This window comes from Trichomonas vaginalis, chromosome III (assembly GCF_026262505.1).
Source record: "Trichomonas vaginalis G3 chromosome III, whole genome shotgun sequence".
Taxonomy (NCBI): domain Eukaryota; phylum Parabasalia; order Trichomonadida; family Trichomonadidae; genus Trichomonas; species Trichomonas vaginalis.
In genome coordinates, this window is record NC_067205.1 from 12,096,325 (window position 1) to 12,118,949 (window position 22,625).

The window sequence follows — 22,625 nt, forward strand, 5'->3', positions numbered from 1 at the left end:
AACTTTCACTTTATGCCAAAATATCTTCAATAAAACGTTTTCAATATATAAATCCTCGAACAAACGTAATATTTTCAAACACCATTTTTAAGATAATTATTTTGACCTGATATACAAAAAAAAAACTTATTTTGAAAATAGCAAAAAAATATCAATTCCCTCGATATGTTTAGTATGCTCATAATCACGGATCAGATTCCTATAAGTTGAACAAAGCATAAAATATAATATATATAAATAAATATTTCAAAATTAAAAAAAAAATATTGAAGAAAATAACTAAGATTTGAATGTTGACAATGAAACAGTTAATTCCTTTATAAGTATCAACAGTTTCATTATGTAATAATTAATGATCTTAAATTTATAAAAAAAAAACGATTTTATTTGATATTATAAACATCCAAATCAAATCAGATGTTAATAATGTTACAAAAACAATACAAACATATCTATAATATATACAATTAATTTCGCTGACCAAGTCTTGATGGACTTCTCATTGATTGTTTACTTCTCCTTGAAGACTGCAAAGAAGAAGTGTTTCCTGTGGCTGTTGCACTCCTTTTTCTGTTTATTGGTGTTATTGGAGTCAACTTCAACTTTGGTGTTGAATTCAAATCAATGAACGGAGAATTTGCGTCAGAAGGGATTACAGGCACTGGTCTTGTCTTAACGAGCTGTGCTGACTTCTCAATATTCGTTAATTTCTCCTTTTCTGCTGTCAATTTCTGAAATCTTTTAACTACAGGTTTCATTGACCTTTCTTTTGCGATCTGCGCGGAGCAAAGCTTCTTCTCTCTTATAACTCCTTTCGTACTACACTCCATTTCGTACTTTTTGGTAAGAAGGTTATCGGCTGCCAAATATCCTTCTTTCATCCTTTTTTCGGCTTCGGCAGATTCCACTTTTTCTATCGTTCTGATGACTTCCCCGGCTTTTTTTGCCTTTTCAAAGTCCCTCTGCCTGATGAGTTGCGAAGCGGAATATCTCGCGTTAAGGAGAGCGGGCGATGGCTTTGAATATTTGAGGATTTTCTTTTGAGATTGCCATTCATGGTCTAACATATCTTGTTCGTGAAGAAGTTTGAGCTCAAGTTCCTTAAGGCCTGTACTATATTCTGTTTCTATAAGTTTCGTTTGGTTCTCCCAATACTCTGTCTGATCTTTTATTTCTTGTTCTGCGTAAGCAAGGTTTTCGTTGCATCTCTTCATATCTAATCGTGTTGGAATATAGTCTGGTGAGTTTTTCAGGTTCTCTGCTACTGAATTTATATAAGCAGCTTCGAAAATTAATCCTTTGCTCGAACAAATCGATGTATACTTGTAAAGATCGGATAATAAGTGAGTCTTATCTTCTTTTGTAAGTAAAGGAAGCTGATGCTGAGCTAAAGCCTGGCAAATTAAAGAATCTGGCGAATGATAAACGATTCTTTGAAGATTTCCTGGCATTGAGTATGTATAACATGGTCCCTGATCTTCACTTGGAGAAAGTGTTGATATTCCACCTAAATTTAGTCTGCAATCTTGTGGTAATTTCGGAAATGAATCAGATGATTTATCAGAATTATGAGAAATGTTGAGAGACTCAATGGGAAGTTCTGTTGTTAGTAATTCGTTGTTATTTTCGTTGTCATTTGTTGTCTCATTCATAGCTGTTTCGTTTAAAATTGTTGAATTTGTATTTTCTATGGTTGTTTCATTTGATATTGTAGGATTTTCTTGGTTATCGGGTAATTGTTCTTTAACTTCGTTCGTTGTCGTTTGATTTTCGTTATTTTCGTGGTTAACAGGTGTGGATAATTCAGATTGTATTAATTCTTTAGTATTTAAAGTTGAAAGCGTTGTATCTGTTGTATTATCGCTAATTGTGGTGTTTTGTGTCTCCGGTTGTGGATTTTCTTCTGGAGATTTTGATTCATTTTGTTCTTGTGACTCATTATTAGCAATTATTGTAGAGTCTTCAACTTCTTTGAGAAGACTAGTAAGATTGTGATCGGAAGGAGATTTGGGCGGTGCTTTTTCTTCATCTAATAATTGTTGGACTTCATTTGATAAATTTATTTCAAGTTTGTCATTAGTAACGGACTTGGAAGGGCTAGACAAACTATCAATTGAGCTGTTTGGATCATCTTTATCGAGCCCTTTTTGGACTTTCATGTTAATATCAAAAGTTAACGTACCTAAAATTGAATTAAACAAGTTGCTTTCAAGCGTTGTGTTACCTGATTGATCGTCCAGCTTCTGAATTGATTGGGGAGCTAAGCTCTCAGAAAGCTGGTTCATCTCGAAATGTAACGAAGTTTTGTGTTGTTTTGTAAATTTTTTTTCTTATAAACCTTTTAATATTTTGGGAATATGATCTTGACCGTATGAGCATATGTAATTTTGAATTTATGGCTTGCAAATGGCATTTCAGATCATCATTTCAAGAAATTTTAATTTAAAAATTGAAATTTCTTGAACTACTAAGAACCAAAGTTATATTTTTCATGTTCCGAAAAAAATGTAAAAAGTATGTCACTTTTTATAGAATTCTCCATTTGTAATGAATGATTTTCGGAAACAAATACCATTGACACAACGTCCTGTGAGAAGGATGTATGTACATGGTCAAATTAACAGTGCCCGAGAATCATTTCCACAAAATAAGAAAATTGGTTTTTTTCCGGAATTCAAATATAATGGAAATGCAATGAAGTATGAATTTAAAGCTTCTGAAGAAAGAATAAAAGCAGTATCAAATGGAAAGTCTCTTATCAGTATAATTAATTCGAAACCAAAAATTCATCAAATAGAACATAAAACGCCAAGATGTGTCGAAATCAGAAAGAAAATGGCCCAACTTAGACCAATTAACTATACTACAAAACAAAAAATCGAATTTATCCAACCTATTTATGATTCTGAATCAAAAAAGCAACTTAATCAATTCATTGGTAATGAATATCATACAAAAATTAAAGAAATGATCTCTGACATTAATGAAGAAACTGATCAAATTCAAAATGTTCAAATACACGAGTTAAACTACTTAAACGAGAATAGGCGTAATTCAATGATACAATTCTATAATAATTCGCTCCATATGGATGTTGATGACGCTTTAATTAAATCGAAAACAGAAAGTGATTTAATTCGATTGAAACTATTTCATAAAAACAATAAAGATTGGTGGGATGAATTTATCGATTATGCCCAAAGTGAACCTGTTGGGAAATTAGAGCTTCAATTCATTCAGGAATTATCAGAGATTGATAATCTAAATATTTCAACTTATCTACGTCTTAGGAAGAGATTATTGGATGATCCCAAAAAGTGCACTCTATGCCTAAAGCTACTTGACTGGATAAATTCGAAAATCCAAATTATAGATCCTGAAGCACAGGATGTTATAATGAATGTTATTGTTAAATAAAATCTGTTTGTATTACTCTTTTATTAAGGGTTTCGTTTTGCGAAAAAAACGTACAATACGCAATTTCGCTAAAAAAACATTTAGCTAGCAATTTCGACCTTTGACTCCACTCAAGACGTCACTTTTTTAATTTTGCGGTATCATATTTTTGGAAAATCTTTATGAATATTATATAAAAAGTCTCTTTAATATCTATATTTCATATTTTTATCGATTTTTAAAGTTTTTGCGAAAAGTATTCAATTATTTTTGCTATTTGGTCGGGGAAATGTCAGATTTGCGACATTTTCTGATATGATATTCAGATTCTACGTTGATAATAATGCTTATAGAACCCTCTTGCTATTGTGTCAAAATTGCGAAACCGATAGCAAAAATATCTCGCAATATCAAAATTGAGATATTGAGTGAATTATGCATTATAGAGATTCAAAATCTGATTTGTGAAAACATCTCATCAGTTTCTAGCTAATTCAAAAATCTTTACTATCTTATTCGATTAAAATGAAAAGGAAATAGTTTCATTATGCTTTAAATGACAGCCTTATAATATAATCATAGTTTTCGCTCAATATGCAGCATTTTTTTTTCGAAATCTATGGTCAATGTCCTAAATACTGATTGCTTTGCATTCATATTTCTTACATTTTCTATACCCACATCACTATTCATTGCTATTCCTATCTTTTTCATTTTTGTTTGTTTCTCATAATTTCTCAAAAAACACGATAACTTGATATTTGTAAATATCATACTTTATAACGTAAATAAGAACTTGACCTATTAAGAAAAGCAGTAATGAAAAGAAAATCTGAAATTCATAAAAATTACAAGTTTCTGATGACAATTAGCTTAATTAAACCAGGTACAAGATTATATAATTGTATTTTCTATCCAATTATCCATATAATATCTTATCCAGAAAAAATAACTTGATCAATACCAAATGATTTTTTAACTAGTAAATAAAGTATTTTCTTTACACACACATTGTATATCATAGTTTTTTTTTGGTTTCGCGAAACATCCAAAAACAAATATGCTATAAAAGTGACAATTTTAGCAAAACGAAACCCTTACTTTTATAATTCAAGGTTGTATCTTTAACTCTTCTTACTCCAATCAAAATGGCAGATTTATCAAATCAACCAGTTTTGGCGAATATTTGAAAGCTATGAACTCTTATATTCAACCGGATATCTTAAATTCTCTGATTAATTTTTTCGAAATAATTTTATTGGTTACTGGCGTATATATAAAATTTATTCGTAATCGTCTCGTTCGCTTTTAATTTATAATCTTATTATTTAGATATTATAGAATTCAATAAGATAGTTATTTGAATGGTTCTTGATTTAATGAATTCAATTTTTGAGAAGATTCTGCCAATCATAAGAAAAATTAACGATCGAATGTTTAATACATATATTAACTATGCTATATTGGTTACGATATTGAGATCTGAAAAGTGGCATTAATTTACACTAAAAAGTGACAAATTATCTGCAAAGCCTTGACAATACTCGAAAAGCTAATGCTGAGACAAATTATTTCAGCAGGGAATCCTGTTACAAGTTTGTCTGTATATAAACAAACAACGAGCAAAGTTGACATTTTATGGACTTCTCTTTCAGTGATTTCATGTTTTGCTGTTTCTTTTAGTCATTTCTCATATTTTACGCAAATAATCCGACGAGATTCAAATAAAAACAGTGTGGTATCATCGATTCTCTTCAATATCGCTCAATTTTTGATTTTAATACAATATGCTTCAATAAATATCCCGGATTTTATTAACTATTTAACAATGAATTCGAAGTATTTGTTTGCACAAATTCAAATGATGATCACATTGTTCTTATTTTGGTATTCCTCACTCCCAATTATATTCTATGGGAGTTTCTTCAACTTCAAAGCAACTAAATCGCATAAAAATGATAAAAAGTTCATGGATGTCGTGTTACCTATTGGAATGTTTACACTCTACATCAGTATTATGCTTTGTTTAACAATATATTTTGTCATTTACGGATATCAGCACATATCGGCATATGTGATTTATATTCTTGGAATAACTCCATGTATATTGTATATAATTCAAGGTGTTTTAGATTCATTTCTAATAAATACCTTGAAAGATAGGTCCTCTTTCTTAATTATCCCGCTGGTAGCCCTTATTATAGGAAATACAATACTTCTTATAGAACTACTTCTTAATCATTCTCATATTTGGCTAGTTAAAATACCGATAATCATCTCTATCCTTACAAAGTCGTGCGTTTTGGCTACATGCTTCTATCATAAGTATCATGCACGCAATTTAGCGCCAGCTCCTCTAATTGCGGAGGAGTCATCCGATGATGAATTTACCGATAGCAATAACGAAGCCCCTAAGCAAGCAATTTAATACGTAGTGATATTATTTTGTTTAGATTGTATGTTTTTAAAGCTTATTCTTGTTTGAAATAATTATTAATATTTTTTTTCAAAAAATATTAACAAAAACATTAGGATATTGTTTCTACGATTCACAGATGGTTCTGAATTTCAGTCTATTAGAGTTATCTGATCGGCGACATTTCCGAAACAGAAAAATTTATATTTCCCAATCTTTCACCGACCTAATTAAAGATCTCTCAATCAAGAGCATTTTACAATTCTTTTGAAAGTTTATTTTGAACCATTTTTTGAAAACAGCTGAATATAGGTATTTATCTTTAGTTTTCAGCCTAAAAAAGTGGACTCTAATATTGCATGGTAATATTCTAAGAATGCAATCATGTCCAATAGTTAATTCAATGGTCCTCAAACGCAAAAAAAAAGGTATTCATTTTGTTCTCCCTTAATCAAAGTCAGAGTAATACAAACTCATATACACCTTACATGACAATCCTTCTTGAATGGAAAATATTTGGCTTTACAAATAATTACATTCAGCTATTTAATTGCAATATATAAGAGACAATTCTTCGATTTAGATTACTGAAGTACTTGACCATAACTTCATTGATTCGAAATGTCCAATTACCAAATAAATAATTTGATTCCTTTGCAAAATACTGTCTTGTGAGTTATTAAACTTACTGATTTTCACTATCCATCATACTTTTAGCTTTCATTAACTAATGTTAAAGAAAATAAGAAATTTTTTTCACAAATAACTTGTACCAGGTATAAGTTTGATTAACTCTTATCTTGTTTTCTAGTAAAAGATTGGATTACGTAGTATAGATAAGTGATATTACATTAGATTTCTTTGATTTTGCCTTGAAATCATCAAAATACACTTTTTTAGCTTTTTTGTAACAGTACAATGAATCAAATTATGGAAATGCCCCGTTCTTGTTCAAAATATATGTTTTGTAATTCCAAAAAAATTTCAAAATTTAAAAAATCAATTGAAAAATAATGAAATTCACATTGTATTTTCCGTTTTACGAATTTTTTTGACTATTAAAGTTGTTTGTTTTATAAATACATTGTGATCACCATTACAAAAAGTTCAGTTAAATCTGGGAATTTGAAAAATAAACCAGATCACAAACAAAATCTCAAAGTTAATAATTAAGATAAAGATATTTAAAATACACAGTGCAGAAAACTATGATTTTCCCTTATTTAATTGTATTGTGTTTGAATAACAAAAAATATTTTTTGCTCTTATGGAGAATCAGAATATATATATTAGAGTATTGACCTATATTTAGATAGTAAGTATAATTCACTTGAATTCGATAGATTAAAACCATAGGATGAAAAATTTTTTATTTTAAATTAAGAAGTTGTACTTTAATATTTCAGTAAAATAACGTACATAAGTATTAGTTAACTGATTTATTGCATTATGGGATGCTATGCCGATTAATAACAAAATATATTTGGTATTTTCTAAAAGGAAAAAAATATTTACATCAATGAGTAATCCAAATACTCTATTCCTCAAAGATCAAGTATCACATATATTTTATCATTGGAAAAATGAATTTTTAAATCTCGGAAGATTTATGACTGATTTGGATAATGTATTTGAATCGTAAACATGCTTTCAATGGTCTACAAACTCGGTTTTTCTGATCTCTAAGAGGGCAAGTTCTTTTCAGCGTTTTTTCTTTGATTCTTGCTTGTTCTTGAGTAAATGAAAGTGAAGATAGATAGTATTTCATGGTGACAACTTTTACCATTAAAGAACAATGATTTCAATTGAGTAAAATCATCTATCAATCAAGATAAAAATGATTTCAAGAAAATGTGACAAATTTTATGCTAAATCTTTTTCTTTATTATCACCACAGCTCTTCACTAGATAACAAAAAGGGCATAATGGCTCGATTTTATAAATTGGGCAAAGTAAATATCAATGTTAGCGGATCTTCTACTCAATATATTAACGGAAGTAGGCAATTAACTAAACCGTCTTACGCAGTTGACCAAGTTGATAAGACATACGACTGGTGTTCTAACTGTGGTAACACTCCTGAGGAACAACCATGGATTGTCTTTTCAATCAAAGATTCACCGTTGTCAATTTCTGGCTACTATTTGAGAGTTGGATGCTGCAAATACAATGGCTGCTGTTGTGAAGAACTAGGATATTGCTCACGCTGCTGCCTTTACAGTTGGGCTTTTCAAATTTCGGATGATGCCAAGAATTGGAAAGAAGTTCATAGAGTTGAGAAAGACATTAAGGCAGAGTACTGCGCGGAAAGACAATATGATTTCAAACAAGCTTATAAGGCAAAATATTTTAGGTTGATCCAGACTGAAGCTTGCCCTGGAGAACCCCCTTGCTTATCATTAAACAAGTTTGAAATGTTCGGAGATCCAAATGGTGAAGATGCTTCTTATATAGTTTATAATGAAGATGAAGAAGATGACGTCAGCATTATTGGACATCTTTCAAAAGAGAATAGAATTTAATGAGGCATAAACTAAACTACAAAGATTCTTTTTGCTTACTTTAATAGCTATTCTTCGAAACTTTATATGTGACAATAATCTTTTGAAAAATTCTACCCTAATAATGTTCTTCTCAGTATTTTACAGTCGTACCTAGATATTTATGTTTATTACTGTAAAATAATAAATACAGTCTCATTAATAAAAAAACTATGATATTTTGAAGGATAGAAACGCTTTATTTTGAAGTAAACAATAACATGATATTGATTTTAGGGATTGGTGCTTATGCATAGTAATTGGCCCACTTGGAAAAGGCTCTTTGTGCGTCTTCACATACGAATGACTTTGAAAAGGAGATGTTTTCGCCAAGGTATTTAGCTTTTTGCTTTTCTAGCTTTTGACGCTGCGATTTAACTAATAACTTATAACCATAAAAGTCAACATACTCTTCGGATGAGCTGCTTTGCTCTTCTGATTGACTTTCGACATCGGAGGGGATAAGATGCTCTGAGGACATGATTGATAAATGAAAAATTTATAAAATTTCAATAAATTAACAGTATTGAATAAAAAATTTTTACGTTGAGAGTGATTATTCAATTTTGAAAAACCTTGAAAAGTCTATAAACTATATAAGGATAAATAATAAAACATATTATTTCATTAATCGTAAATACTCTCAAATTTTCATAACAATAATGACCATTATTACTCTCAAATTTACCAAATCACATTTATATGATTTTCTATTCGATGATAATGAAGAATATTTCCCAATTAAAACAAAAAGTGTCAATACGAGATCATTCAATAACGTGTTAAGTATTAATATAAATACACAATTAATTGCATATAATTTTATTTAATGTAAATATATCAATTAAACAGATTATCAAATTTTGAATGATTTACATTTCAAATGATGGAATACTTTGGTACAGAGTGGAAAATTATCAATTATACGAGCTCAACTAAGCATCCCTGAAATTGGTAGTATAATTGCCTCTAAATATGATCGAATTATTGATCTGAAAACCAGATATATTACATAATCTTTATTCATGAAGCAAAACATAAAAAAGTCATATGAATTCATTTTGTTTATATATTGGTTATATGGCTCTTTGTTATTTGATCGAATTAGAGAAAATAGATTTGCTTTCCAAAAAGACGTATCAGGAGAATGAGCACGTCTTTGGATTCGCAGTTTATCATCATTTATGGTCATATCATTATTTTCATAAGGGGTTTTACATTAAAAATATTGAACTACACTTCAGGATGGGGGAATAGAAACGTGGAAGCACTATTATGTAGACTCTGAGTAATTTACCTTTTTTGAACAATTTATATATAGCTGAACTTTCTGAATATTAAAAAAAGTTGCAACTACTCTATGTTTTTATGTTGTAAAAGCTTTTCGATTCTTGATGTATATCATTTGAGGTGTAAATTTTCAAAGAGAGATTAATATATTTCATTTCTTGCTTCCTTATCGAAGTTTCAACGAATAAGTGTATTTATATCTATTTTTGAAATATTTTCCCTATCCAATTCTTCGTAAATTAAGTATTCACAGCTGAACCTTATAAAGTTGGTCATCGACACTTTTACACTCAGAAATATAATAGGTTATTTTAATTGACACAAAAAATATTAGAGTTAATACAGACATCAGACTGTAATATATTTTGCAAAAATAATTTAATTGAATTATTATTTTTATTAAAATAATCTGCAAATAAGATGTGTTGACCAATTATTTGAGTTAAACTATTGCTTCAAAGAAATTCAATTAACTTATTCAGATAATTTAAACGTACTCGGTTTTGTATGAAAATAATTGAAATATTATTATCCAAATCGAAAATAGATCCATATTCCCGAGACGATAAAACGTGCTTTTTATCACCCGAAGTATTCAAAAATTTACATAATTATAAATAATATTTTTTCTTATATTAAAAGAATAATACACAATAATTCATGTAGGATAACTTCCGTAAAAAACTATTTTCTGAATTTGAATGCACGTTATCTTTTAAAAATTGACCAGCTCCATTCAAAAATTTCAAAATAGTAGAAGTAAAATTTTTCCTCCTTATTGGAAAAATATCTATTTCATTATTTTAATATTAACTCCCGATATAGACAAAAATTTTTAAAAAGCATTCATTTATTATATATCATTTTTTAAATGCTAAATTACAATATAACTCGTATTACATAATTTTAATTTTCTGAATATCCAATTTGATTTACAATATCTTTCAATTTTTTTGACATCTATTATTTTCACATGATGCATCATAAAGGTTCTGTCTCTAAAGTACGATTTACCTCAGAAGAAGACAAAAAGCTCACTGAAATAGTAATGAGTTATGGAACATGCGACTGGGATTTGGTTTCTAAAGTTATGAAAACAAGAACTGCAAGACAATGCAGAGAAAGATGGAATAATTATATCAGTTCAAACTTGACTAATGCTCCATGGACAGCTACAGAGGATGAACTATTGAACGATCTTTATGATGAATATGGAAGTCGGTGGTCCAAAATATCCGAATTCTTTTCCAACCGTTCTGCAAATTGTGTTCGTAACAGAATTAAGCTCCTTCAGCGAAAATCGATAGTTAAAAATGAAAAACCAATTCCTACTGAAATATCAAATCCTAGTAACATTAAAAAGGATTTCAAGGGTTCCAATGATCCAAAACAAGCTGTTTCTTCTGCTACACATGCAAATACATTAAATTCAATGTTTAATGAATTTGAATTTGATGATTTTATGGATCTATTTGACTCAACAACATCTCATAATCAAATTATAATGTAACTACACATTTATATTATTCATTTTCCTTGTTTGTTCATAAGTTCAAATAAATAATTAAAATATTTTGGATATTGTTTAATTGCAACTTCAAATCCATTTTAGTTACATGTAACGAAAATAAAAATGAAATCAGAAATAATAATTAAAATAAATCAACATTTTCTTTTTTCCAGTTCAAGAATCTTGATCGAGTCGACATGTATATTATCTGATTTTATAGATCATCTATAAATCAAAATTTCATTTTTGCAAAAATAACAAGATATAGTATATTTGTGAAATATATGAAAAAAATTCAATATATCGTATTTAAAATAACTAATTCAATTATATTGATACAAAGGATTAGAATTTATCAGACGAATGCATGAAGAGAGTCTTACAATTTGAATTTTCTCACAATTTGTTAAATTCAAAGTCAATACAAATTACTAACGTTCTAAACAAATTACTTGGTAAAAAATACGGAGAATTCAATAATAAGGAGGTGCAATTATTTTGAATATTACTAGTAGTATTGAAAATTTTCTTCTTAACGAAGTTTTCAATACCCACACAACAATTATTTAGAATTTGAGCGATAAATCGGCGTCAAAAATTTTCTCACTGGGTTTTCGTCTATCAATCCCAGCTCATTATATACGCAACCAATCAAAAATCTGATATGGGAGTCCAAGGCTAACTTTTTGTTGTCTACCTAATAAAAGAGGAAGCAGCATTAGTGAGAATAATCGCAAATATTCAATTTAAATTATCTTTTTATTCTTAATTTAAAGTGACAAAAAGAATAAAAAACCTATTCTAAGGCATGTTGTTATGTAAATGAGACTAGACATCATATTTTATGTTATGAAAAAAAATATTTAGAATTTTAGAACAAAATAAATAGAAAAAATAGCATAACTTATGGATGTGCGTATATTAAATTTAATAAATTAAGAGAAATTATTTTTGGCGCCAAAATTATTCGTTAACTCTCAAATTTTTCTGAGTCAATAAGCCGCCAAAAAAGTGTCATTTCTTTATAGGAAAGGAAACCTATTTGACGAACAATCCGGACACTAGTGCCTCAGCGAATTTCCCCAAACCCACCAATCCCTTCCCTGCTGTTGTGCACCATCGATGGAAAGTAAGTCATCAATAGTCTCTTTTCCTTGGACTTGAAATGTAAGTCTCGGACGAAAGTAAGTCTGACTTGAAATGTAAGTCTCGGACGAAAGTAAGTCTGACTTGAAATGTAAGTCTCGGACGAAAGTAAGTCTGACTTGAAATGTAAGTCTCGGACGAAAGTAAGTCTGACTTGAAATGTAAGTCTGACTTGAAATGTAAGTCTCGGACGAAAGTAAGTCTGACTTGAAATGTAAGTCTCGGACGAAAGTAAGTCTGACTTGAAATGTAAGTCTCGGACGAAAGTAAGTCTGACTTGAAATGTAAGTCTCGGACGAAAGTAAGTCTGACTTGAAATGTAAGTCTCGGACGAAAGTAAGTCTGACTTGAAATGTAAGTCTCGGACGAAAGTAAGTCTGACTTGAAATGTAAGTCTCGGACGAAAGTAAGTCTGACTTGAAATGTAAGTCTCGGACGAAAGTAAGTCTGACTTGAAATGTAAGTCTCGGACGAAAGTAAGTCTGACTTGAAATGTAAGTCTCGGACGAAAGTAAGTCTGACTTGAAATGTAGTCTGAGAAAATGTAAGTCTCGGACGAAAGTAAGTCTGACTTGAAATGTAAGTCTCGGACGAAAGTAAGTCTGACTTGAAATGTAAGTCTGACTTGAAATGTAAGTCTCGGACGAAAGTAAGTCTGACTTGAAATGTAAGTCTGACTTGAAATGTAAGTCTGACTTGAAATGTAAGTCTGACTTGAAATGTAAGTCTCGGACGAAAGTAAGTCTGACTTGAAATGTAAGTCTCGGACGAAAGTAAGTCTGACTTGAAATGTAAGTCTCGGACGAAAGTAAGTATGACTTGAAATGTAAGTCTCGGACGAAAGTAAGTCTGACTTGAAATTTAAGTCTCGGACGAAAGTAAGTCTGACTTGAAATGGAAGTCTGATTCTAAATGTAAGTTCTAGACTAAAGTAAGTCTGATTCTAAATATAAGTCTGATATTAAGATAAGTTTGTAACTAAAATTAAGTCTTATTCCAAAAGCAAATTTAATTGTATAATAAGTCTGGATCTAGAGTAAGCCTTAGTCTACAGCTATTCTGTGTCAAAAATAAGTCACGAACCATAGTAAGTTTCGGACTAGAGTATGTCTGTAATTCGAATCATTCATATTCTTCAATTATCCCGCCAAAAAAATTATCGTCTTTTTATCATACCATAGTTTTTATCAATCTCGTTCTACTAAAAAACCTTTATATTGGTGATTTCTTTGTTAAACCCGTATTTTTTCATGTGAATCTTATTGTATAAACTCTAAAAGTTCAATTTCCGGTCGAAAAAAACTTGAAAACAATTTGTATTCGACGAGTTAAAGAGCTCTATTTATTCTAAATTTTCCAAAAAAAATTAGATTTCGTTTTTTCGCTTCAAAAAATGTTGTTTTAAGTTTTAAAATTTGTAATTCAAAATTTTTTTGGAAAGATTTACGATTTTTTAATACTGCGAATGAGTTTTATTTTACATACTCTATTGATAAATCATATTTTTGTCGAGATATAACTTTTTTTTAAAAAATTATATGCAAAGAGTGTTATAAAAAAAGGGTAGTGGGGCTTCCAGGCGCGTTGCGCCCTCTAGCCCTGAAGATGTTTAGTATAAATGAAGTTTATATTCGGAGGGCTTCCAGGCGCGTTGCGCCCTCTAGCCCATAAAAAATTTCTGAGGACGAGCCAGCCGTTGACTTTTTTGTAGAGCACTCAAAATAGTATAACTTTGTCCGGACAAGTAAGGGTCTATCATCGCTACAGGAAAAGTTACAGGCGTTCCAAGGAAGTATACTTTGAGAAGCCTTTTCCCCCTTATAGAATGAGATAAGACGGTTATTTTACAAAACTGACAACACTTTGACCGAGTAGTTTTTTGTGCTGAACAAAAAGTGTCATATAAACATCTGTCAAAATCGCTTTTTAACTTCACTTAAAATGCCACGTAAGCTACGTAAGAATATACGTAAGAGGAAGGGAGCATTGAAACATCCAATAGTAAAACTGACACCACAACAACAGTTGCAACAACAAATGATGAATGACCCCACTATGTTGCAACAAATGTCAAGCAACCCTATGCTTTTAAACCGAGTTATTGGTGCACAGAGTGGAGGTTTAAGAGCGGCACTTTTAGCGAAAATGGCAGGCTATGGTGGAGCTGCAGACGGAACAGCTTATAACCCTCAAAGTCAAATGAATTTGAGTTCACTCAAAAATCAAATAACAGATGTCAAAAGGTCAAACATAGACATACAGAAACAAATAAGTGAAAACGAAAAGAAACTAGAATATGAAAGACACACAAAGAAACTCAATGAGTTAAACGTAGAGAAAGAAGAAAGAAGAACAACTGAAAGAACTAAGTACAGAGGAATATGCGAAAAAAGTGTCAGAAAAAGCAGCAGAAGTAGCAAAAATGGAACAAGATGTTATAAATTTGAAAAACCATACTACTCAATATAAAGTACTGAAAGATGAAGAGATAAAACAAAAAGCCATGAAGACATATATGGATAGCGATGAGTATAAAAAAGAAGTTGAAGCAAATGTAAAGGCAGAAAAACTTTTACAGTTGCAAAACCAAACCGTACAGTATGAAAACTTAGCACAAGAAAGTAAAAATAACGACGCAGCCATGCAAAAGGCAATGAAAAGCGCAGAATATATAAAAGCTAATAATGACTGGTTAGATGCCCAAGCCAACGCTAAAGCAGCCCAACTTATAGGGTCAATAAGGACAAAAATACAAGCGGATGAAGACAGTTCAAATGAAGCTTTAATGAATGCTGACTTTAAGAATGCCTTCGAAGCTCTTCATAGTAAGGTGAAACTAGTGAACGACTTCTCATCTGGAAAGAAACTGAAGTCTCAAGGTTTCGACAAAGAGTTAAGAGAAGTAGCACAAAATATGACGAAAATAACAGATGCAGCAACGAGACAGGCAGTTCAAAGTGCCTATGACGCCGTTAGAGCAACTGTTGTGGAAAGTCAAGAAAAAGAGTTACAACAGACCAAAACAGACCTAGTAAATGCTTTCTTAAGAACGAAAAGTCAGGTAGGACATTATGCTGCAGATGGAACATATGTGCCAGCTGGTGGAACTTATATACCACCAAACCCTCCAAGAGAAGCACCTGCACCAGGACTACCTAAAACATTTACATCGTCACATGGACACAGACACAGGCATGCACCAAAACCAACACAACAACCAACAGTTCAAAATCCAGCACCACAACAACAACCAAAACCAACAGTTCAAAACCCTGCACAGCAACCAACAGTTCAAAATCCAGCACAGCAACCACAAACAGAGCAAAGACACAAAAGAAGTAGAGAAAAAGGAAACCAAGAATTCTTAAAAATGCTTAAGGAAGATTATGGTTATCCAGATACTCTTGACTTTAGTGACAAATATAAAGAAGCTATTAGAAAGTTCAAGGAAGGAAATACTGACCCGAACCTATTTAGCTTTATGGTTCAGCATAAAATCGGATATAATCTCAAACCTGGAAAATACAAGCTCGCTAAGGGATATGATTTAATAGCATATCATCCAAATGACATGAATGAATTTACTCCGAGATATTTGGTGTCAGAGCTAAATGATAATTCAACTCTCTTCATGAAACGCGTAAAAAATAGAGACGGAACGAAAGAAGAAAGGTTTATGAGTCCGGATGACTTAGATAGGGAACTTGTTAAAAACGGTCTCGGAATATATGAAATGCCAGCAGATGAGGTACAAGAAACTCAACAGGAAGAAGTTCAGATACAACCAGATATGGAAGAAATAGTTCAGCAACAACAGCTAGAAGAGCCTGAAGGAAACGAACAAGTCCCTCCTTTGGAAACTAACTTCACAGAACTAGATGAAGATTTGGAACAGCCGAAAAATCTTGACCCTCAACAAGTGTATGCGGAGAATATGGAATCTTTCCAAGAGTCTAAGAAAAATTCGGCTGACATAGTAGAAGAATATCGAAAAATGTTCGCCGACATACAAAAGACTCCAACATCAGATGAAAATATTCAGCATAGAATGGAAGTACTGAAAGAAAATGTACGCAAATACAATAATCCTTTTTACTTACGACCATATAACGTTCAATCTTCGGATGAACTCGGTGAAAATAAAAGGTTAAATTTCAACAAAACATATAGAAATGAAACATTGTTTAAAGTTCATTCAGAACCTAACCAATATGGAAACAAACCTACTTTTGTTTCTGCAGACTATGGAACTACAATGAGATGGGGTCATAAAGCTAATCCGGATAGGTGGTTCATAAACTTACAACCTCAATTCCAAGAAGTTGTAGACGCAATGGAAGTGAATGGTGAACCAGATATAGCTGGTATTTTCAGCGCGGCTTTAATGCCATTGAAAGATATGAAAGATGCAGATATTTTGGACCAGTATGAAATGAACATGGCTGATGGAAATATAACACCTGACGTTCTAGAACATTTATCTCAAAGAACTACACAGAACCATAGAGATGGTATATTTGGTGAAGAGTTTAGAAAGAAAGTTAGGGAGAGAGAAGGAAGAGAACCTATTGTACATGACCTTGCAAACGAAAGTTTGCAAAATGTCATAAAAACTTACTTTGCAGACAATGAACTGAGAAGGGATGAATATTTAAGAAAACTCAAATGGACAGTACCAAATGAAATGTTAGTATTGAAAAACACGTTCCTTGACAAAATAAAACCAACTACAGAAATAAATGACGCAAGACTGAAACGTTGGGTAAAAGCTTTCCCATTCACAAAAGATATTATTGGTAACATGGAAAGAAAACCAGAATGGCTACAAAAACATATATTTGGAAACGAGCTTATTCCATATGGACAAGCTCTGTTTGAAGAGCTTGAACCGGAAACTCAGGAAAGAGTCATGCAAACAATACGCGAAAACTCAAATACAAACTATGACAAAATCTTTCTAGGATATAGGTTACCTGAGATGGGCGACCAGAGCCCAAAGGCAAAAAGGACATGGGAAATTTACAACATACTAGGTGAACATGAGGCAAAGATGCAACAACTTGAAGCAGAGGGCAAGTTACCAAAAGCGACACCAAAGAAGAAGAGAAGAGTAGAACAAAGTGAAAGTAGTGAAGAAGTAACTTCATCTAGTGAAAGTAGTGGCAATGAAGGAAAAAGAAGAGTTAAAAACTCAGTCAGGAAGAAAGTAAAGCTTGGTCCGAGTGGGTTCTATTATGATATATAAATCCAATTATTCTATATTTTTACCCATATGAAATGTACGCCGCTCAGAATATAACGCCAACAGTTTTGGATGCCATGAACGGAATGTTTCCGAATAGTATAACGAATGCGACAATGCCATTAGAAGGTCAGAAATAGTTCCTGGAACTTACGAATATACAACTGCTGTTTCTTATGGAAACGTAGGTGAGTTTGGAGAAGGTTCTTCAACAACAGTAGATATTGCTTGCGACAGGTTTCATATTATTTCTATTGACAACTCATTCTTATACGTGGAACAAGACATTGAAATAAAACCTTCTGCCAAGTTGTCTGACAAGAAAGGTTGCAATGGAATTTTCTATGTCGGATACCAATATGCTCCAGAAGTTTTCATGGGATATAAGATATATTCTAACTCTGACTTAGTTCAAACAGTAACATGGGCAAACTATGAATGGTTCGCTTTGAGAAACTCAGTACAACCACAAGCTAGAGAACAAACAGACCAGTATGCAACTATTGAGAAAATAAGAAGACTTGACCCTAACGTTCCAGGAGTTTATGTTAACCTTTCTGGACAAACTGCAGCAGCAGTAACCAAAGTAAAACTGAAACTTAGAGTTCCTTTGTCATCTTTCCTCATCTTCAGGTTTTTAAGATACTTGCCAAACTGGGCAGGAAAAATTTCTATCGAACTTACTCCAAGCAAAAATAACTTAGTCATTGCACCAACACAAGACCCATTCAGCATTACTGTAGTTGGAACTGGTGGAGCCAAGTTCTGTGACTTTTGCAAAGACAAAGTTGACTTAGACTTTGGTTTCTCAAACCTCAACACTGAAGTAAACTATTATTTCAATGCTGCTGGAGATGCTTGGGACCCAGTTAAGTTCACATGCGAAAAATTTGAATGCAAGAGAATAGAAAGCAGACTTGCAGTCTATATGTTGGACCCAGATATTTCAAATGCTTTAGCTGCCAAATATATTGCAGTTCCACTTATGTTCCCTATACACCAAATATCTGTCAAAGACTTTGCAGGTGAAGTTGGAAACCAAAATCCAGGAGCCGCAGGTGCAAGAACAGATATTGCTTTAACAACTGCAATGAAACATGCAGATACTATGTTTGTACTGTTCAGACGAACTATAAATGACTATTCTTGTTTCTACAACCCTGGTATTAAATATCATATAAACATAGATGGCAAATATTATCCAAGAGAAGAATATTCTACAATTGAGGATATGAGGTCATACAACTTGACATTAGATGCTATGAACTTTAACAACAATTTCACAACAACCATTAACCCTGAAATGCAAAGTTCTATTATGCCATATGTGAAAGTATGGACTCATACAGGAGGTCAAAAAACTCAATATACAAATGGAGACCGTTCAAACTTTTGGCTTGGCATTCCATTTGCTGACTCAGAAGACTTTATGGGTGGTATTTCAACTGTTGGTACTGTACAAATACAATATACTGGTGACAGAGACGGTCCAGATGAATTGAAAGCAAAGAAGTTTACAAAACCAATAGCACTTTTTACGGAAGATGCTCTTTTGAAGATTCGTTCGATGAAACCTGCTGGGGCTCCTCAGATTGGCATAACGACAGCTTCCATCGAGCAGATTTTGGCAGCAGGTCAGTAAGTTGTTCTTGAACTGACTTCTCTCCGTCAAATATTGACAGTACGCCAGTTTTGACATAATACTATATTATAAACTTACCTTTAGAAATATCTGTAAGTTTTGAAGTTATATTTTTGTCTGCTTCAAGAACTTTCACCATTTCAGTTATACCAACTTTCTTTGCTTTATGAAAATATTTAGGTTCAGCAAAGACTGCTATTCTATAACATTTTCCATTGTTTGTGTAAAGAACTATTCTGTCAATGTATTTGTATTGTTTGTGAGTATAAACTTTGTTCTGCTTCAATTCAATAAGATATCCGAATACGTCCATCTTTTTATTCTAAGTAAAATGTCATTTCCGAAAAATAGAAGCGTAAGTGTTTCAAAAGGTTTAATGGCGGTGGCAGATGTGAAGTTAAATTCACCAACTCAAACAAACAGTCAAAGTGTTGTTGTCAATGTCAAAGACAGAGATGTTGAAGTGGGGAAACCATACGAAGACGAAGATGGTATAACAATTGTTCCTGTAAAAGAACCAACATATCCTGAAGTTAGCAGAGACTTAAGTTCTGTTGCAGATATTCGAAACGACTACCAACAACTGAAAGACAAACTTCAAACTCAGGAGAAGATTTGTCAAGCTTTAAGTATAATGTTAAACTTGGTCGAACACAACCCTGTAAAAGTGAACTCATATGTCATTGCACCTCATGAAGTTTTGAAAGAACTATTGAAACTTTTGACAGAGGCAGACGATATAAACATCAAAGAAATAGAACCCGACATTAGTTGCTGTGGTGTTTCATATAATGCCATTGACAAGATATACGTTATGAAAGGAGGTGAAACGTTGAACTTAAAATATAGTTTCCCAGACGTTATAAAAATATTTGACGACCACAACATTTCATTAAAGTTTATTTGCTAAGTAAATGGCAGAAGACATAATGGTTTATACTATTACGACTAAAAACCCTGAGTCATATAATTCTATAACAACAAACTTACAAAGTCCTCAAGGACGATATTGTAAACTAACCTTAAACACAATGACGACTAAAGCCTGTTTTGCTCTTTTGACACCAGAAGACTTTATTGTTGTGAATGGTAAAAAATACTCCTTTGAAGATACTTACTCAGATATACCACCAACAGGTTTTGTTGACTTATTTAATACTTTAAGTACGGGTGTAACATGTGCTGCAACTAGAGCAGGTTTCATTATGTTTGGATGTCCGACTGAGTTTACTATTAATGATATGAGCTATAATACAAAACTTATTTCTGGTTTTTACTACCAACAGTTTCCTATAACAGGAAAAGGTGTCATACAAGGAATGTCTATTCCATTGACATTAAGCACACCAATCTTATATATTGTTTCAAACTTAGGTTCAAAGTGTTATTCGAATGTCGACAGAAACTATTATGACCAAAAGATACTTATGCGTATAAACAATACTTTCTCTGCTGGTTTGCCTATTGTTCATTCGAATGCAGAATTTTCAACCTTAGTGAACTCAAACACTTTGGCAAGTATAACGTTGACATTAGTTGACGCAAACTTTGTTCCTGTAAAACTTTTATGTCCTATGTATTTGTCAATGACGGCAGAAAGTTTCGAATTGGAAATGCAACTGGTGAAAGTATTGTATTACAAGAACAACTTCAACAACAAATAGCTCAAGAACAACAAATGCAACAAATGGAACAACAAAGTCAAGAATAAAAAATAATATTTTTTTTATTTTTATAAAAATGTACAGAATAGATGTTTCAGATTTTTATGACTTCCAAGCATTCAGAAATATGTGTCCATTTAGAGACTATAACAAAGCAGTCGAGAATTTGAAACGTTTAGTCATTTATGTTGACTCTGCCCCAGAATGTTATGTCATGAAAGAATGGGATGTTGTCTTTAACAAACCAAGAGCAACAATAGTGTCTGAACAAGAATGTAGACAGAAACTTAAGAAAATAAAAGTCGTACAAGTTGGCATGAAGATGTTAGATGCTTGGGATATCTTATTGTCAAAGTTAGAAGATTTTTCAGTTCGAGGTATAAAGTTCTATACACCTTCTCCAAACTTCTATTCTATCTTCACTGGATATAAATACGAACAAGTAGAATGGAAAGAAATATTATAGAAGCTTGGTTAGACCATGTCAAAGAAATTATATGCAATGGAAACGAAAAGGTTTATGAGTATATCTTATGTTGGTTTGCAAACATCTTACAACATCCAAGTGCTAAAAATGAAACTGCTCTCATTATAATTGGAAAACAAGGAACAGGTAAGAACACATTCTTTACAGATATTTATGCAAACTATTAGAGGGCTATTCGAACCCGAATATGACAAACATAGAAAACATCTGTGGCAAGTTTAACTCCTCAATAGAGAATATGAAACTTATAGTTTGCAATGAACTTCAAAGTATAGATACAACAAAAGTTTTGAACTCAGATGCTTTGAAGAGTCTTATAACAGACAAAGTTGGAGTTGTTGAAAGAAAATATAAAGACCAAAGAGTTTGTGAAAATGTTGCAAACTTCATTATGGTTTCAAACAATGCTGTTCCGATGAAGTTAGAAAGTTCTGACAGAAGATATGTAGTTGTCAGAACGTCAGATTCTCATATGCAAGATACAGAATATTTTGACGACTTAGCAGAAACTTTGACATCTGACTTTTACAACCACTTGTTCTCATATTTCATGACATTAGATATTTCTAAGTTCAATCCAAGACAAATTCCACATACCGAAGAGAGACAAACATTGTTAGAAGCAAACAAGAGTGTATATGAACTGTTCATAGAAGAAAGCGACTTTGAGTGTTTAGATGAAAAGTCTTTATATGATGAATATAAACAATATTGTCAAGAATATGGTTATATGGCAGCTTCTAAACGTACATTCTTGGCAAATGTCAAAAGTCTTTTAGATGTTCAGAATGGTGTATATACAAAGAAAATTTTTTCTGAGTAAATTTAAAAAAAATATTTTTTTATCCGATAGAAAAGATGACGAAATTCATCTCAGTAAATAAGTACATGTCAGGACTTAAAGAAGAACTAGACCCATTCACATATTTGAATGTTTACTTCTACCATTTTGAAAAGTCTTCATTCAGCAAAGTTTGGAACATCGAACCAGTTAAGTTTGCTATTGTGACTAAAAATGGTGCGAAATTTGAAGACTTAGACATAGAAGGTTTGTTAACAGTTAAAGAAAGTTTTGACAGAAGGTTCTCAAACCTTAAAGAAGGCAAAGCATACAAACTTGTTATACCTTATGAACCAAAGAAGACAGACGACTATGAATATTATGAGTCTAAAGTTGTAGAAGTTCAAGGTAAATTGGGTAAAAAGATTTTAGAGTCTAAGCCAGTGTTTACTCCTAAAGAGGAAGAGAACATTGACATTGACCCAGAAATGTTCTAAAAATAAAATTTTAT

At 31.9% G+C, this 22,625-nt stretch overlaps 10 protein-coding genes and 1 pseudogene across 11 annotated transcripts, besides 1 other annotated feature; 9 read left to right on the plus strand and 2 right to left on the minus strand.

Annotated features, from left to right (window-relative positions):
• Nucleotides 1-381: 381 nt before the first annotated feature.
• TVAGG3_0686770 (uncharacterized protein) lies at nucleotides 382-2,307 on the minus strand (the record flags this gene model as incomplete). Its single annotated transcript, XM_001315325.1, has 1 exon — nucleotides 468-2,159. The coding sequence occupies one exon, from the start codon at nucleotides 2,157-2,159 to the stop codon at nucleotides 468-470; it is 1,692 nt and encodes a 563-aa protein (XP_001315360.1).
• Nucleotides 2,308-2,540: 233 nt separating this feature from the next.
• Nucleotides 2,541-3,574, plus strand: TVAGG3_0686780 (uncharacterized protein; the record flags this gene model as incomplete). Its single annotated transcript, XM_001315324.1, has 1 exon — nucleotides 2,548-3,417. One exon carries the CDS (start codon nucleotides 2,548-2,550, stop codon nucleotides 3,415-3,417), a length of 870 nt encoding a protein of 289 aa, XP_001315359.1.
• A 1,341-nt stretch (nucleotides 3,575-4,915) lies between these two features.
• TVAGG3_0686790 (uncharacterized protein) lies at nucleotides 4,916-7,030 on the plus strand (the record flags this gene model as incomplete). Its single annotated transcript, XM_001315323.1, has 1 exon — nucleotides 5,225-5,824. One exon carries the CDS (start codon nucleotides 5,225-5,227, stop codon nucleotides 5,822-5,824), a length of 600 nt encoding a protein of 199 aa, XP_001315358.1.
• A 707-nt stretch (nucleotides 7,031-7,737) lies between these two features.
• TVAGG3_0686800 (uncharacterized protein) lies at nucleotides 7,738-8,334 on the plus strand (the record flags this gene model as incomplete). Its single annotated transcript, XM_001315322.2, has 1 exon — nucleotides 7,738-8,334. One exon carries the CDS (start codon nucleotides 7,738-7,740, stop codon nucleotides 8,332-8,334), a length of 597 nt encoding a protein of 198 aa, XP_001315357.1.
• Nucleotides 8,335-8,599: 265 nt separating this feature from the next.
• Nucleotides 8,600-8,833, minus strand: TVAGG3_0686810 (uncharacterized protein; the record flags this gene model as incomplete). Its single annotated transcript, XM_001315321.1, has 1 exon — nucleotides 8,600-8,833. One exon carries the CDS (start codon nucleotides 8,831-8,833, stop codon nucleotides 8,600-8,602), a length of 234 nt encoding a protein of 77 aa, XP_001315356.1.
• Nucleotides 8,834-10,609: 1,776 nt separating this feature from the next.
• Nucleotides 10,610-11,285, plus strand: TVAGG3_0686820 (RNA polymerase II transcription regulator recruiting protein; the record flags this gene model as incomplete). Its single annotated transcript, XM_001315320.1, has 1 exon — nucleotides 10,616-11,152. The coding sequence occupies one exon, from the start codon at nucleotides 10,616-10,618 to the stop codon at nucleotides 11,150-11,152; it is 537 nt and encodes a 178-aa protein (XP_001315355.1).
• Nucleotides 11,286-13,852: 2,567 nt separating this feature from the next.
• Nucleotides 13,853-22,625: part of a mobile genetic element that runs on past the window's edge.
• TVAGG3_0686840 lies at nucleotides 14,240-17,543 on the plus strand (annotated as a pseudogene). Its single transcript has one exon. A coding segment is annotated over exon 1 (3,304 nt).
• Nucleotides 17,917-19,182, plus strand: TVAGG3_0686850 (protein of unknown function, DUF4106 family; the record flags this gene model as incomplete). Its single annotated transcript, XM_051242905.1, has 1 exon — nucleotides 17,917-19,182. One exon carries the CDS (start codon nucleotides 17,917-17,919, stop codon nucleotides 19,180-19,182), a length of 1,266 nt encoding a protein of 421 aa, XP_051089492.1.
• Nucleotides 19,559-20,092, plus strand: TVAGG3_0686860 (protein of unknown function, DUF4106 family; the record flags this gene model as incomplete). Its single annotated transcript, XM_051242906.1, has 1 exon — nucleotides 19,559-20,092. The coding sequence occupies one exon, from the start codon at nucleotides 19,559-19,561 to the stop codon at nucleotides 20,090-20,092; it is 534 nt and encodes a 177-aa protein (XP_051089493.1).
• On the plus strand, nucleotides 20,097-20,543 carry TVAGG3_0686870 (uncharacterized protein; the record flags this gene model as incomplete). The annotated part of the gene is made up of 1 exon (XM_051242907.1): nucleotides 20,097-20,543. A coding segment is annotated over one exon (447 nt), but the record flags the coding sequence as incomplete, so codon positions are not given.
• On the plus strand, nucleotides 22,192-22,611 carry TVAGG3_0686880 (protein of unknown function, DUF4108 family; the record flags this gene model as incomplete). Its single annotated transcript, XM_001315319.1, has 1 exon — nucleotides 22,192-22,611. The coding sequence occupies one exon, from the start codon at nucleotides 22,192-22,194 to the stop codon at nucleotides 22,609-22,611; it is 420 nt and encodes a 139-aa protein (XP_001315354.1).